The following is a 16,040-nucleotide window of genomic DNA, read 5'->3' on the forward strand; positions in this document are numbered from 1 at the left end:
GGAATGAAATTTGAGTTATTTGTAATGAGGTAGATGGACCTAGAGTCCGTCATACAGAGCGAAGTAAGAAAGAAAGAGGAAAACAAATACCGTATGCTAACACACATATATGGAATCTAAAAAACTGGTACTGATGAACCTAGTGGCAGGGGAGGAATAAAGACGCCGACATAGGGAACGGACTTGAGGACACAGTGGGGGAAGGGGAAGCTGGGATGAAGTGAGAGAGTAGCATTGACATGTATACACTACCAAATGTAAAATGGATGGCTAGTGGGAAGCAGCTGCATAGCACAGGGAGATCAGCTCGGTGCTTTGTGACCACCTAGAGGGGTGGGATAGGGAGGGTGGGAGGGAGGCTCAAGAGGGAGGGGATATGGGGATATATGTATACATATAGCTGATTCACTTTGTTGTACAGCAGAAACTAATACAAAATTGTAAAGTAATTATACTCCAATAAAGATATTACAGGGACTTCCCTGGTGGCACGGTGGTTAAGAATCCGCCTGTCAATGCAGGGGACACGGGTTCGAGCCCTGGTCCGGGAAGATCCCACATGCCGCAGAGCAACTAAGCCCATGTGCCACAACTACTGAGCCTGTGCTCTAGAGCCCGTGAGCCACAACTACTAAGTCTGCGAGCCACAACTACTGAAGCCCTCACGCCTGGAGCCCGTGCTCCACAACAAGAGAGGCCACCACAATGAGAAGCCCGCATACCACAATGAAGAGTAGCCCCCGCTCGCCACAACTAGAGAAAGCCCGAATGCAGCAACGAAGACCAAACACAGCCAAAAGTAAATAAATAAAAAATTTTTAAAAAGATATTACAGAAAAAGAATAGAAATTGTGCATGAAAAAAATACATGTCTGAAAAAATATATATATGTCTATTTTTGTGGCAAAATATACACAACAAAACATTTACCATCTAAACTGTTTTTAACCGTGCAGTTCAGTGCCATTAAGTACATTCACATCGTTGTGCAACGATCTCCACCATCCATCTCCAGAACTCTTTTCATCTTCCCAAAGTGAAACTCTGTCCCCATGAAACACTGACATCATCACTCCCACACCCAGCCGCTGGTAACTGCCATTCTATTTTCTGTCTCTGAATTCAACTACTCTAGGGACCTCATATAAGTGGAATCGTGCAGTATTTGTCTTTTTATGGCTGGCTTATTTCACTTAGCATAATATACTCAAGATTCATCCACATTGTAGCATGTAGCAGAATTCCCTTACTTAAAGACTGAATGCTGTTCCACTGTTTGCATGCACCACGTTTTATTTATCCATTCATCCATCAGTGGACACTTGGTTGCTTCCAACTTTTGGCTACTGTCAATCATGCTGGTTATACAAACATCTTCAAGTCCCAGCTTTCAATCTGGGGGGTATATACCTAGAAGTACAATTGCTGGGTCATACAGTAGTTCTGTTTTCAGTATTTTGAGGAATAGCCAGTGTTTTTTTCCAGGGAAGTTGCACCAATTTACATTCCCACCAACCAGTTTTTCCATGTCCTCACCAACAACTGTTATTTTCTGATTTTTTTTTTTAAATAGTAGCCATCCTAATGGCTGTGAGTGGTTTTCTCTTTATTTTTTGGAAGTGAGGTGAGTGGCCTTTTTGACACGAGCATTTATATATTTCAGGCTCTGGTTGTGCAACCTGGAATGGCTTAACTCTTGAAAAACCTTTCCCAGCTGATAAGAGAGCTATCATTAGCCCATGACTTAGAAAGGTTAAGAACTTGCCACGGTCATAGGTGAACTGCAGAGCCAGAAACGGAACCCATGGTCTTATCTCTTCTTCACCTCACTCAGCACTGTGCCCGCCTTTAGGCACAGAGAAGGCCAGCCCCTGCCACCAAAGGTCACGTAGCTGATGGTGACAGAGCAATCTCAGCATCAAATGCTCAGCTAACGGGACGGTGAGCGATGCCATAAGCGCTGACTCTGGAGACCCAGCTCCATGCCCGGACACCGACATTTTTGCAGGAAACTAAGGTGTCATCACTTATACATCTGCTAGCCACCCTATGAGATAAAGGCTGTGGAGCTTCTTAACCTGAAAATCTGGGGATGGCCTTCTGGGGTCCTGAAATCCAAAAATGTGTGCCTGTTGGGTACGTTTTTCAAAGAAGAGCCTGTCTCATTACTCTCATTAGATTTCAAAGGAATCTGTGACCCGGGGAAGACTAAATAAATATATTAGTCTTAGGGTGTCCCCAGCTCCATGATCGCTGTAAAAATATTACAACATGAGCAGTCCCTGGGGTCTTGGCAAAAATTATCCCATGAAAGTAAGCTCTAAGGAGGAAGGTGGCTCCAGGCTTGGGCTTGGGGACCTGTCAGATTCTGGATGGTCAGTGGAAATCTTGACGCCTCTGCTGTAGTTTCTCTCCTCTCTCCCTGGCTGTGCCTTCTCAATCTGGCCGGCTTCTCCTCTCTTCTCCAACGTCTGCAATTGGTGGGTCTCAGAACTTAGTCCTCAGACCTTGTCCTCTCCATACTCTCCCCGAGGAGAGCTGTCACCTGATATTGGCTGCACCCTGACGACGCCCGGATTTTTATCTGCAGCTCAAATGTCTCTGCAGACTCATAGCCAAGCAACTACCTTTTCTTTTCTTTCTTTTTTTGGCCACGCCGTGGATCATGCGAGATCTTAGTTCCCTGACCAGGGATTGAACCCACGTCCCCTGAAGTGGAAGCACGGAGTCTTAACGACTGGGCCGCCAGGGAAGTCCTGCAACTACCCTCTTGGTAGCTCCACGTGGTCAGCCTCCAGGCACTGGGAACTTCCCCAAGCTTTCCATTTCACGCAGCCCTCCACCTCCAAGCCTGCTCCCTTACCCGCCTTGGCCACCAGTACCACCACCACCACCCACCACCCAACAGGTGTTTGGGCCAAACACCCAGAAGCATCCTTTCTCTTCCTCAGAGAAGGATGGAATCCAGTCTTGCGGGCAAGTTCTCTTGACTCCGGAAGATCTGGAGCCAATCCACTCCATAGCTCTTCCCTGCTTAACACCTTTGAACTTACTCTTTCCTCTGCCTGGTGCTTTGTTTCCTTTTTGTTTCCTTTTCATCACTCAGGTCGCAGTTCATATGTCCCCTTCTCTGGGAGTCCATCCCCGACCACGTAACCTAAAGCCAATTCCCTCCCCTGCCCCAACTCTGGTGACTCTGTCCTATGACCCTGGTTTATTCCCTGTAGCAGGTGTTCCTGGCTAAAATGATTCTGTTCATCTGTTTCTTTGCTTACTGTGAGGACTTGCCACTACAGCTGTGGCTTTCAATGATTTTTTACACAACCCACAGTAAGATACAAATTTCACATGTGACCCAGTGATACAGGTGTTATGGCTGCATCACAAATTACCCCCAAGTTTACTGGCTTTAAACAAAGGCATCGATGTTGCTCACAAACCTGCAGTTTGGGCCGGGCTTGATGGGAACAGTTCTCTCCCTGCTCCTCTTGGTGTCAGCTGGGACGGCTCAAAGCCTGGGGGCCGGAATCATCTCAATGTTCACTCACTTCTCTGGTGGTTGATGCTGGTTTCAGCTGGGACCTTATCTGGGAGACTCCTCACATGGCTTGGGCTTCCTCACAACATAGCAGCTGGGCTCAGAGTATCCTGGAATTGAGAAAGAGGGAGAGAGCGAGCTAGCACCAGGCAAAAGATGTATTCTAGTTTCTGACCTAGACTTGGAATTCACACGGCATCCCTCCTGCCACATTCTGTTTCTTAAACAAATCCTACTCAAGTTCAAGTGAAGAATTGGAGTCTGCCTCTTGATAGGGACTGGCAAAATTGGAACTATTTCTGTAGCCATTTTTTGGAAAATACAATCTTCCACACCCAGTAGACAAATGGGGGGAGTTTCCCAAAACAATACTTAGCTTTCTGTACACAATGCACTGATTTTTTTCTCCATTGTATTTTGTTGAAAATGCTGGTCATGACCCGCTTATTTCTTCACCTCATTTTTTTTTTTTTTTTTTTTTTTTTTTGCGGTACGCGGGCCTCTCACTGCTGTGGCCTCTCCCGTTGCGGAGCACAGGCTCCGGACGCGCAGGCTCAGCGGCCATGGCTCACGGGCCCAGCCGCTCCGCGGCATGTGGGATCTTCCCGGACAGGGGCACGAACCCATGGCCCCTGCATCGGCAGGCGGACTCTCAACCACTGTGCCACCAGGGAAGCCCTCTTCACCTCATTTGAGGGACATGTCACAAAGGTGAACAGTTTGTCTTTCCTCAACCGTAACCCCGCACACAGCATGGTGTTCGGTGAGAATCAAACACCTCACCCACTAGCCTTCTACGTATTTTTTATTTAACACCTATAAAGCACGTACTGAATACCAGACACTGACCTCATTCAACTCTCACACCAACTCTGAAGTAGACACTATGATGATCCTCATTTAACTTAGGAGGAAAGTGAAGCACAGAAGGATGAAGCAATCTGCTCGGGGTAACACAGCTAGTAAGTGGCAAATCTGGGATTGAAACCCAATAAATCTGGATGCAGACTCCATTTTGCTACGCAGCCTCTTAGAGAATTTACTTATTTATGATGTTTATTGTGAGTGTCCCACACACACACCGCTGAACCTCAGCTCCACGAGAAGTAGTTCTCGGCTTCGTCCCTAGAACAGCGCGTTGCTCGCAGCAGGCACCGGACGCGGAAAGAAACAGCTTGAAGCTCTTGCAGCAGATTTCCAGCCTGCGCAGGCGCATCAGGCAGGACTCCGGAGGCGCCCCCCACGCTCCCTACGCAGACTGGCCGTCGCCAATGGCTGACAGAGGAGCCGGCGCAGGCGCACTAGTCCGACTAGATGGGGCCTCCCTCATTGGCTGATGACTGACGTGGGCTAAACCCAATGGAAACGGGCCTCTCCGGGAAGGGGGCGGGGCCCAGCGGGCAGTTAAATTTGCGCGGGATTGGTCCTAGTGTAGTCATGGCGGCCTTCCGCGACATGGAGGAGGTGAGCCAGGGGCTGCTGAGCCTGCTGGGTGCCAACCGCGCCGAGGCGCAGCAACGGCGGCTGCTGAGGCGCCACGAGCAGGTGGTGGAGCGGCTGCTGGAGACGCAAGACGGTGCCGAACAGCGGCTGCGAGGTGAAGGCCGGGTCGGGGGCGGGGGGCGGCGGGCAGTCGGGCCCGAGTGGTGGTGGTGGTGACCAGACCGGCCTCAAGCCTCCTCCCTTCTGGGCGCCCCATCCGCTACCCCGTGCGACCGGCGGATGAGCACTGTCCCGTCTGAGCCTCGGTTTCCCCACCCATGAAATGGGCTTCAGGACAGCAGCCACCTCCCAGGGGTTTAGTGGTGAATGTAGGTCTGACGCGCTGTGAGCAGGAGCTGGGACTCAGGGTTTGAATTGGGGCTCAGGGGTCAAAGCGCCGAGTTTGAATCCCAGCACCGCCACTTCCCAGCTGTGAGATTTGAGGTGACTTACTTAACCTTGCTATGCCTCTGTTTCCCATGAAATGGTTGTAATAATAAATAGTCCGCATCTTCTTGCTGAGATTGTTCACATGTCTTACTGAGCACCTGCTGGGTCCAGGCATAGTGCCAGTCATGGGGTGACAGCCGGGAACAAAGCAAACAAAATCCCTGGGGTGGGAGTAGAGCTAATATTCTAGTGGGGTGAGGCAGAGGATAAACAAGAAAAATGGATTTGTCAGGAGGTGATGGGCTAAGGATTTCAGCTGTTAACTCATGAACCCTCTTGTCCCAGTCCAGTGCTTCCCTCTCAAGCCTCAGTTTCCTCATCTGTGGAATGGGGTTGCTGATAGCACCCCTTGATGGATCAAAGTGAGATTCATGGAGATGATGCTTGCACAGCACTGTGCCCTTAAAAGGGGCATAGGAGCTGCCCTTGTTGCAGCTTTTCTCAGCATCAGGGGTTTTTTGTTTTTGTCTTTTAAAGGCTTCAAACTTTTTTTTATTGTGGTAAAATTGACAAAACCTAAGATTTACCATTTTAACTATTTTCAAGTGTCCGGTTCAGTGGCATTAAGTACATTCACATTGTTGTGTGACCATCACCACCATCATCTCCAGTATTCCATTGTATGGATACGCCACATTTTGTTTATCCATTCATCCATCACTGGACACTTGGGACACTTCCACCCCTTGGCTATTGTGAGTAATGCTGCTATGAGCATGAGGGTACAAATATCTCTTTGAGTCCCTGCTTTCAATTCTTCTTTGTATTTTCCCAGAAGTGGAAATACTGGATCAGATGGTAATTTGATATTTAATTTTTCTGAGGAACTGTCATCTAGTTTTCCACTGTGGTTTCAGTGCCAGGGATTTGTAATGCCTTTTGACAATTACAAGTCAGGGGCCAGACTTGCCAGCCTGTGAGCCCCCAGGAGGAGTTTGGATGTTAGGCTAAGCACAACAGATGTCCTGGTCAGGGTCTTCTGCTCTTTTCTCCTTCCTCCTTCCTTCTCTCTCCTTTCTTTCCTCCCCTCCCGCTCCATTAACTCCCCTTTCACTGATGGTTGAGGAGAAGCTCCACATCACCCAACCTGCCTGGGTTTCAGAAGAACGGAGGGATTTGGGGCAGGGAGACAAGAGTCGGTGTTCTAGGGAGCTGGGGTTTCGATCAAAAGGATCCAGTTCAGATCCCAGCTTCAGAGCTAAGTGTGTGGACAAGCCACTGGACCTTGGGCTTCTGCTCATCGCCTCTCAAATCGGGGGAGGGGTTCAGCCACCCTCAGAGAGTGGTGAGAGTTCAGTGAGTTGGGGCTCCGTGGTCACCTGTGGCACTTAGCACACATTCGGGTAACGACAGCTTATAATGAACGTCCATGGGGAAGAGATCATCCCAGGAGACTTGGTTGTTGTTCGGAGGGTGAGTGGAGAAGGGGCGGGAAGGCTGCAAAAGAGAGCCAGACCCTCAGCTCTCCTAACAGGAAGTCAGCAGGCACCGTCTAACACAGACAGATCAAGAAATAGCAGCATAAGCAAATTATTTAGAAATATGAAGGTCGATGCCAGAGAAAACAGTGAAGAGTTTAAGTGGCTGCTTCAGAGGGTTGGAGAGGCTTAGAGAGGGTTATGTGTGTGTGTGTGTGTGTGTGTGTGTGTGTGTGTTTAAATTTTCACAACCATAGACATGTGGTGCTTTGATTAAAAATTAACTTAATATAAGTTTATAAACACTTAAACACTGGCCCTTTAAGAAGCATTTTCATCTGTGCCTTCTCTGAGTTGGCAGGTTTCTCTGACTCTGTGGGAAGGAACACAGTAACCTTCTTAGGGTGTTTTTGATCTTTTTGGATGTTTTGTTCAAAATGTGTTTATTCTGAGTAGGTGTTGGCGATGTACGGTGATTTTAAGATGCAATCTGTGCTTTGAAGAAGAGAGACTTGGGAATAAATAGTCCAGTGTGATAAGGGCTGTCCTGGGAGCACAGTCTCGCCGCAGGAGGGAGAAGAGAGTGTCCAGCCGCCTGAGTCAGGCGTTATCCAGAAGGCCTTAATGCTGGGAATGATGCACCAGTGGGCAGGGACACAGGGGTCCAGGTCCCTGGAAGACCGGCAGGCAGGGGCCCAGGACTGAAAAAACATGGCGTGTCTGCACAATGACGAGGCATCTTTGCAGCCAGAGCAAAGGGAAAAGCACATGGCGGGGCAAAAAGCAGGGAGAGAGGAGGTTGGCAGGGATGCCGAAGGTGCCCAAAAAGACCTGGACGTTATCCTGGAGACCCTGGAGAGCCACGGGAGGTCTTTGATCAGGGGAGCGACTTAACATTTGGCCTCTGACACAGCTGCTCTGAAGGCAGAGAGCAGAAAGGATGGGCAACGGGAGAGACCAAAGCAGGACACGGCCGGGAGGTTTTTGGGGTGGTCCTGGAGGCATGAAGGACCAGCACGCAGAAGAAAGGGTCCTGCCAGACAGGATGGCTAACTGGATCCAGAAAGTGAGTCCCAGGCTTGTTGCTTGGACAATGGGGTCGAGAGTGCCGTCATAAATTAAGACTAGGTGTGCAAACAAGGACCAGGCTTTATTACTTTGGATGGATTCAAGTGTGATTTCGGTGAAATGGAAGCACGTGTGCCAGGTCCAGGTGGGACTCTCAGGCGGGCATTTGCAAATAGAACGATGGGTCAGGGAGCTAGAGATGGAAGTGGGAACGTGGCCATAGATGGGGGCATTGAGGCCGCCCTCTGCTCCGGGGCTCTCCTGGGGAGCCCGAGTTGAGGAGCGCAGACTTCTCCCTGCCCTGCAGAGGTCCTCACTGCGGAGAAGGAGGTGGCCCAGAGCCTCCTCAACGCGAAGGAGCAGGCACACCAGGGCAGCGCCGAGTTGCAGCAGCTTGAAGCCGAGCTTCAGAGGGCCAGCGAGGAGGACGCCCGTCTGAAGGCCAGCCTCCTATATCCTTTCCTGTGTGTGCAGGACAGCCGGGCCCCAGCCTCACCCAAGATGCCCTTGTTCACTCTAGAGAGCACACCTGGAGCCAGCAGCCCCGGGCCTGATGGGGGTTGGTGTGAGCACGTGGGCAGCCCTCCCTCCAAAGCCAGGAGTCCTTAACTGCCTGTGTACTCAGCTCAGCAGGGAGCTGGAGGAGCTCAAGGAGATCGAGACTGATCTTGAAAGACAAGAGAGGGAGGTTGACGAAGACACGACAGTCACCATCCCTTCAGCCGTGTAGGTCCACAGACGCGGTGTGAGTGTGTGTGTGTGTGCGCGCGCGTGTGTGCACGCAGCCCACAGCTCTTTGTTGGAGTCGACGCTGGAGTAACTTCTCTCTCTCTCTCTTTCTCTCTCTCTCTGTTTTGTCTTCTCACGCAGGTATGTGGCTCAACTTTATCGCCGAATTAGTAAAATTGAGTGGGATTATGAATGTGAGCCGGGGACGATCAAAGGCAGTATCCTTTGTGGTGAAAGTGGAACCCTGTGCACTGTTGGTGGGAATCTTAAACGGTGCAGACACTATGGCAGATCCTAAAAAATCCAGAATAAACACATAACCCAGCAGGTCGACTTCTGGGGATACACACGAAGGAATTGAAAGCAGGGACTTGAGCAGATGTTTGTACATCCATGTTCACAGTAGCACTGTTCACAAAAGCCAAAAGGTGGGAGCAACCCAAGTGTCGGTCAGCAGGTGACCAGATGAACAAAATGTGGTCCATCCATACGGTGGAATATTACTCAGCCTTAGAAAGGAAAGACATTCGGGCACATGCTACAACATGGATGAACCTGGAACATAATCTGCTGGTTGAAATAAACCAGACACAAAAAGTCAGTACTGTGGGCTTCCCTGGTGGCGCAGTGGTTGAGAGTCCGCCTGCCGATGCAGGGGACACGGGTTCGTGCCCCGGTCCGGGAAGATCCCACATGCCGCGGAGCGGCTGGGCCCGTGAGCCGTGGCCGCTGAGCCTGCGCGTCCGGAGCCTGTGCTCCGCAATGGGAGAGGCCACAGCAGGGAGAGGCCCGCGTACGGCAAAAAAAAAAAAGTACTGTATGATACCACCTACATGAGGTCCCTAGAGGAGTCAGATTCATGGAAACAGAACGTAGGAGGGGGAGTCAGTGTTTAATGGAGACAGAGCTTTGGTTTTGCAAGATGAAAAGAGTTGTGGAGGTGGTAATGATAGTTGCACAACAACATGAATGGGCTTAATGCCGCTGAACTGGGCACTTTCAGATGTTTAAGGTGGCAAATATAATGTTATATGTATTTTATCACAATTTAAAAAAAGACAGTTCATTATCTTAACTTTCTGTTCATGAAAATGTCTTTCAGTCTCTAATTATCTTAATAATAACAATTTAAAGGCAGTGTCCTTTTGTCGTGGGGGGAGAGGGAGGGCCATGTGTGCTGGGTTTCCCTTACATATGCACCCTCAGTCCATCATGGCCCCAGCGTTGCTCAGCCCATCCACCTGGACAGCACCCAGCTCTCCAAGAAATTCATCAGTGACTATCTCTGGAGCTTGGTGGACACAGAGTGGTAGCCAGGAGCCTCTAGGACTGCATCGTACAGTCCCACACAGTGGGAATCGGCCCGTGGTGGGTGGTCAGTGCCTCAGTGGTGAGATCAGCTTAAAATTAAATGTTTATACGTAACTGAGTTTTTTACTGGATTTCTTCCCCCGTTCCCCCATCTTGACTTTGGCCTCAAATGCTGGACTAGGTAACCAAAGAAAACTGACTTAACTGTGCCAGGCCTGTGACTTCACGTCTGTGACAACACATACAAATGACACCGTAGTATCCGATGACAAATTCCAGGTCTTCGTCATCTGTGATTCAGGTTTGGCCCTTTTTTATCCGTTCGTTCTCTGAGCGCCACTGTGTGTCGGAGCTGTGCTGGGAACCCAAGGCAAGATGAAGGATCCCTTGAGCCAGTGGAGGAGTCAAAAGTGATCAGATGACACCCTCGAGCTAGAGAGCATCCAGAATGCTTCAGGACCCTGGCCAGGGAGGGGGCCTGCCCCAGGGGATGGCGGTGGCATTTTTGCTGGGACTGGAAAGGATGAGTCAGTCATGAAGAGATTACATTATAGGACATATAGGGGCCCATCGCTGGCTCCAGGGTGGGCTGTGTGTCAGAGACCACTGTTTGCCTCCCTGATATTTGTTCTCTCCTCCCCCCTTGGTAAGGAAATCCTTTTAGCTGCCCAGTCAAAACACAACTTTTCCCAGCCTCCCTTGCAGTTAAGTTCAGGACAGTGAAATGTAAAAAGAAGTGTTGTGTGTGACTTCTTAAAAGGCAAGGTAGTATACCCTTTCCCCCTCTGCTCTGTTTTCTGGAACTTGAGTGTGATGGCTGGAGCCCTACCAGCTGTATTGCCACACTTAAGGAGGGGTGCAATCCTCTAGGGATGATAGGAACCTGGTTCCCTGACGATGGTGTAGCTGGGTATCAATGCTGGACTTCCTTGCGGGTAGGGGCTAAACTATTATGTGTGCCTTTGTTATTTTAGTTTTTCTATCACAAACAGCCAAAATAAACCCTAACTGATTCAAGGCCTGGGCCAGCCAATTGATTTCTTCACCTAACCCCCATCCTCAGTGACTGAGGTACTACTAAGAGTGGGAAGCCTGTGGCCAGCCTGCCTGCCTGTGTGAGGGCAGAGAGTGAGAAGTAGGGTCCCTTCAATATCAAGTGCCTCTTGGATACAGCTTTGCCTGAAGCCAGTAGATTTGGTGGTTACATGAACCTCTGGGTGTTGGGTTTTGTGCACCTCTGTACCATTTACAGTAAGTACAATTTGTATTTCTTGATCAGAGAGGGACATGCTAAGCAGAGGGAGCAGTAAGTTCTAGCAGCTCCTGAGTACATCAAGTGGGCACTAAAAATAGTCCATTCCGGTGTCTCTCGGAGGCCTTAGAGCAAGGGATCCTGCCTGTCGGGCTCCAGGAGATAGACCCAAAAAAGGGGTTGTTAGTCTCCCTGAAATGTAAGCAGCCCCAGTCCTTCTGGCTCACAAAGATCCCCAGAAGAACTTCAGAGGCTGAGGGCCTGGCTTTACATATTCAAGGAAATGTTCACATAAGCCCTCCTGGGCTGTTTTCATTTTCAAGGCTGGCAGAGTTTTTTATGATGTGAAAAAGAAGCAGAGCCCTTTATTTGTACCCTTGGCCTCCAAAGGGCAAAAGACTTGATCTAGACCAGGGTTTTCCTGCCTCAGCCTTCACGATGTTCGGGCTAGGTCACTGTCTCTGGTGGGGGCTGTCCTGAACATCACAGGATATCTGGCAGCATCCCTGGCCTCCACCCACTAGATGGGAGGAGCACACCCCTGTCGCAAAAACCCCGCGGGGGCGAGGGAGGCACACTCAGGGCTGCCACCCCCCTGCCTTGCAGCCTCAGCCAGGAACCAGTCAGTCTTCTGCCAAGGTCAGCTGACTAGCTGCTGTCACCTTGGTGGCTGTTCCTGCTGACACAGCGAGCTTCCACCTGCTCCCCTGCAGGAGTGCTCCCCGCCCTGAGTAGACCCGGCCTAGCTGAGGGTCCCAGGGCGGGCAGAGAGGCATATTGCTCTCTAGTTCAAACAGATTTGCAGGTGCAGAGTCCCTGGGAGAGAAAGCCAGTGTTGAGGAGCGGGTGCAGTTACAGACGCAGACTTCTCTGTACCCCGGGCCCAGGGCCTGAACCCCCCATGGGCCTGCTCCCCAACCCCTGAGCAGTGGCCTCGCTTTGTTCTGGGAGGGGCCCTGGAGGCATTGCCTGCCCAGAACTCAGTTTCCCCAAGAAGAAGAAGGTGGCTCTAGGGAGGCAGTATGGACCTAGGCTTAGAGGGGCCCCATCGCCTCAGGCCTCCCCCGCAACCAGCCCAAGGAGTGAGCAAGTGGGTGAGGAACGCAGCCCAGTGGGGCCCGGCGGGCGCATTCAGGGAGGTGCCTGAGCTCACAGGGGCCGCGAGAGGCCCTGGCCCTCCACATGCCTGGGCCCTGACTCACTGCCCGGCGCTGGCTGGACGCCCGGACAGCCTCGGCCCGCAGCCTCCAGCCTGCACACCCACTCCCGCCCCTGCCTGCTCTCCCTCTGACAGCCAGCCCATGGGCAGCCAGCAACCAGCTCTCTCGGCCGGGCCTGTTGGAGTGCATGCAGGATCGGAGTCCCCCTGACCAGGCAGTGAGTGGGGAACCGAGGCCTTGCACCTGCAGAGGTGAGACTTGACCCCTCACCCCCAGCCCGTTCCTCCTGCACCCCTCAGGCCAACACCGTCCCACGCCGGTGAGGAGTATCCATTTTATAGGTGGGGGATCCGAGGCACAGCTTGGTCCAGTCGGTTGCCCGAAGTCACAGGACAGTGACACCCTGGGAGGCTGAACTCGGCAGTGGGGCCCCGGGGTCCATGGAGGAGCATCTTGGCTTTTCAGATGAGAAATGGCCTCCAAGGCATCTGCCCCTTGTCCGAGGTCACCCAGGTAGAAAGAGACCAAGGACTGGAACTCAGGCCTGTACTGGGTGGAGCCCTGCTGGGTAAAGTTCTAGACGCTTAGTGATCAGTGGCTGCTGGTCAAACATCCACACACCTGGCCAACCTGTCTTATAATTGGTGTTTCTGGGGAAAATAGCCAAACCCCTCACACTGGACCTCCGGCAAGCTTGGTGGGCCGAGGCTGGTGAGAGGCCGGGAGGACTGGTCACAGGGCATCAGCACAGACACGGCAGTGCATGGACCACCCTCGGGGAGGCCCCAGGACCTCCCGGCGGCTCCCTGACTGGCTCAGAAGCGTGCACTGGGCATCTGTGACCTGCCAGGCCCCCCTTCAGGGAGCCACACTCCAGTGGAGGCCACGAGCAGGTACCGTGTGCTGGCTCCCAGTGCCCTACAGGTGGTGAAACTGAGGAACAGAGACGGCAGGCTATTCGTGGAAGGTGTCGCAGATTATGGAGACAGAGCCTGCAGGAGACCCCAGGGAGGAAGAGCCGTTTGAGCCCAGATAGACCTGAGCCCTCTGGGGATAAAGGTGTGGAGACAGTGAGCCAGGCAGAGGGAACAGCAAGTGCAAAGATGGGTGTTCAGGGACAGCAAAGAGGCCAGCATGGAGGGAACATGAGGCCGTGGGGCTGGATCATGCCAGGCCTGCAGTCCACAGTGAGGCATGGGGAGGATTTGCAGATTCCAGGGGGGCCCCAGAGTTGGGGCTTGGAAAGGGGAGCCTGACATTGGCCTCTTGACACAGGTCATGGTGCAGAGGCCCAGCCGACTAGGGGGCTGGTCTCGCTATGAACCCCCAAGCTCCCCACCTCCATCCCAGGCACAGCGTGGGAGAGGAGGCCTCTGGGGTGAGCAGAGCAGCTGTGCCGGGAGGGTGGAGCCCCTCCACCAAGGGCAGGAATCAGTGCTGAAACCTGAGCTGCCTGGAGGGGAGGCTGGACGGGACCCAGGAGTCCTGGGGGCTATCCCCCGCCCCAATCCCACTCCACTCAGTAGGGTGGGTGATGTGACCAGTGTTCGCTCAAACTCCAACTCTCAGCCGCTCTCTTACCCCTTCATCGTGGAGGGTATTCACTTCCTGGGGGAGAGGAAGGGGTGCTGACCCCCACTGTGGGGGAGGGGCCGGCATCAGGGACAGGGCTCCCCCCTCCCTGCCTCCTCCCTTCCCTCCCCCGGACCTGGGCTCAGCCCCGCAGGCTCCAGCCTGACTCACCACAGGCAGCTGTGGTTTCAGATGCCGGTGGGGGCAGGAGGGGGAGGCAGCAGAGGACATGAATTGGGGTGTCAGGCTTGGGGGAGCAGCTTCTTCCCACCACCCAGCCAGTCCTGGCCAGAGCCATTGAGCCCTTGGAGAGGGGGAGCCAGGGTCACGCCTGCCCACACCCTGTCCTTGGGGATGGCAGCCCCGAAGCTCCAGTCTGCCCCCCACCCCTTTGGGCAGGCTGAGCCTACAGACCAGCTCCAAGTGGCCGGCTAGCTGCGCTGCATCTTACCTGGGTGACATCCACGCCCTTCCCTAGGGGACCCCTTGTGAGCCCAGAAAGGATCACCAGGCCGCACCCCCTCCACCCCTCTGGCTGCTGGTGGGGAGGGACATCTGGGTCTCACCAGGAGCTGCGGGAGCTGAGACCGGTGACCCCAGCCTCCCCTTTCCCATCTGTAAAATGGGCTCTGGGCCTGCCCTCCCTCCCTGCCCCTTGGGTAGCCACCGAGGAGAGCAGACAGTTAATCCCCAAGAAGTGTTTGCTCTTATTTTTCCTGAGGCTCTAGTCCTGCGTGTCTGTGTCGTACTCAGTGCCACGGTGGGGACGCCCGAGGGAGGATTTCAGCAACTACTCGCTCCCTTAATGGAAAACTGCCCAGGCCAGGGAACAGAAACTTCCATCACCTCCAGCCTCTCCCAGGCACTTCCTCTGCTCGAGGACACCTGAGTCCTGCCCACCCTCCCCTCACAGCACCCTCTGCCACCTCCCGGCCCCTCCCGCAGGCCCAGCCATTCGAGCTCATTTGTCCCATTTGCCACGCGGCTGAGCATGGAGTCAGTCAATCAACCAATTATCGACCGCCTGCCTGCAGGCCCCGGACGCTTCCTGTGCGGTCCGCTCAGCTTTCGCCCCCAGAGGCATTTTGGAACCTTCCCAAGACAAAAGGCGGAAGGAAGGAAGGAAGTGCCACCCTGTGGACACAGAAAAGATAACAGTCCCTGCGGCTCCTGGCGCTTCTCTCCACCACCACGCCGGCCACCCGTGGAGCCCGGGAGGTAGGGATCAGCATCGGCCCCGTTTTCTGTTGGGGAAACTGAGACTCTGATGGGTCCAAGGTCACCCAGCTCAACCCAGGCTGCCTGGCCCAGTCTGCGCTCTTTCCCACCTGCTGCCCTGACACTCTGGGTCCCCTGTCCCTGGGCCCATTCCTGCAGGGAACCCTGTTTCCCAGGTCCTGCTGGGTTCAGCCCATGGGGGCGCTGACGGGAGGGGGGCCCGGAGGAGGGGAGAGGACGGAGTCTCTCTCCTCTCTCTCTGCCATGGAGGGGTCTCCTCCCAGGCTCCCACAGCTCCTGGGCTCCAGTAATGCCACCCCTTCTGCTGTTATTTCTAGATGCCTCATTGTCCCCATTTGTGGTTTTTTTGGTTGCGCCTTGCGGCATTTGGGATCTTAGTTCCCCGGCCAGGAATCAAACCTGTGCCCCGTGCAGTGGAAGCGTGGAGCCCTAACCACTAGACCACGAGGGAATTCCCTGGGTTTTTGGTTTTGTTTTAATAAATTTATTTTCGGCCACGTTGGGTCTTGGTTGCTGCCCCCGGGCTTTCTCTAGTTGGGGAGAGCGGGCACTACTCTTTGTTGCGTTGCGTGGTCTCCTTATTGCAGTGGCTTCTGTTGTTGCGGTGCACGGGCTTTAGGTGCACGGGCTTCAGTAGTTGTGGCTTGCGGGCTCAGTAGTTGTGGCTTGTGGGCTCTAGAGTGCAGGCTCAGAAGTTGTGGTGCATGGGCCTAGTTGCTCCGTGGCATGTGGGATCTTCCCGGACCAGGGCTCGAACCCGTGTCCCCTGCACTGGAAGGCGGATTCTTAGCCACTGCGCCACCAGGGAAGCCCCCTGGTCT

The 16,040-nt window shown here is 53.2% G+C and overlaps 1 protein-coding gene and 1 long non-coding RNA gene across 2 annotated transcripts in view; one reads left to right on the forward strand and one right to left on the reverse strand.

Annotated features, from left to right (window-relative positions):
• LOC112400239 (uncharacterized) overlaps nt 1-4,714 on the reverse strand; it is an 8,097-nt gene extending 3,383 nt beyond the window's left edge. The window contains exons 1-2 of the long non-coding RNA XR_003003379.1: nt 4,388-4,714; nt 3,441-3,648 (exon numbers count right to left, since the gene is read on the reverse strand). This is a non-coding gene — a long non-coding RNA (uncharacterized LOC112400239). The remainder of the gene's footprint in view (nt 1-3,440; nt 3,649-4,387) is intronic.
• A 239-nt stretch (nt 4,715-4,953) lies between these two features.
• Nucleotides 4,954-10,114, forward strand: SPC24 (SPC24 component of NDC80 kinetochore complex). Its single transcript, XM_024745919.1, has 5 exons — nt 4,954-5,135; nt 8,264-8,408; nt 8,578-8,682; nt 8,827-8,903; nt 9,892-10,114. Exons 1-5 carry the CDS (start codon nt 4,976-4,978, stop codon nt 9,996-9,998), a joined length of 594 nt encoding a protein of 197 aa, XP_024601687.1. The 5' UTR covers nt 4,954-4,975; the 3' UTR covers nt 9,999-10,114.
• The last annotated feature ends 5,926 nt before the right edge of the window (nt 10,115-16,040 follow it).

This window comes from Neophocaena asiaeorientalis, unplaced genomic scaffold (assembly GCF_003031525.2).
Source record: "Neophocaena asiaeorientalis asiaeorientalis breed wild unplaced genomic scaffold, Neophocaena_asiaeorientalis_V1.1 scaffold357, whole genome shotgun sequence".
NCBI lineage: Eukaryota > Metazoa > Chordata > Mammalia > Artiodactyla > Phocoenidae > Neophocaena > Neophocaena asiaeorientalis.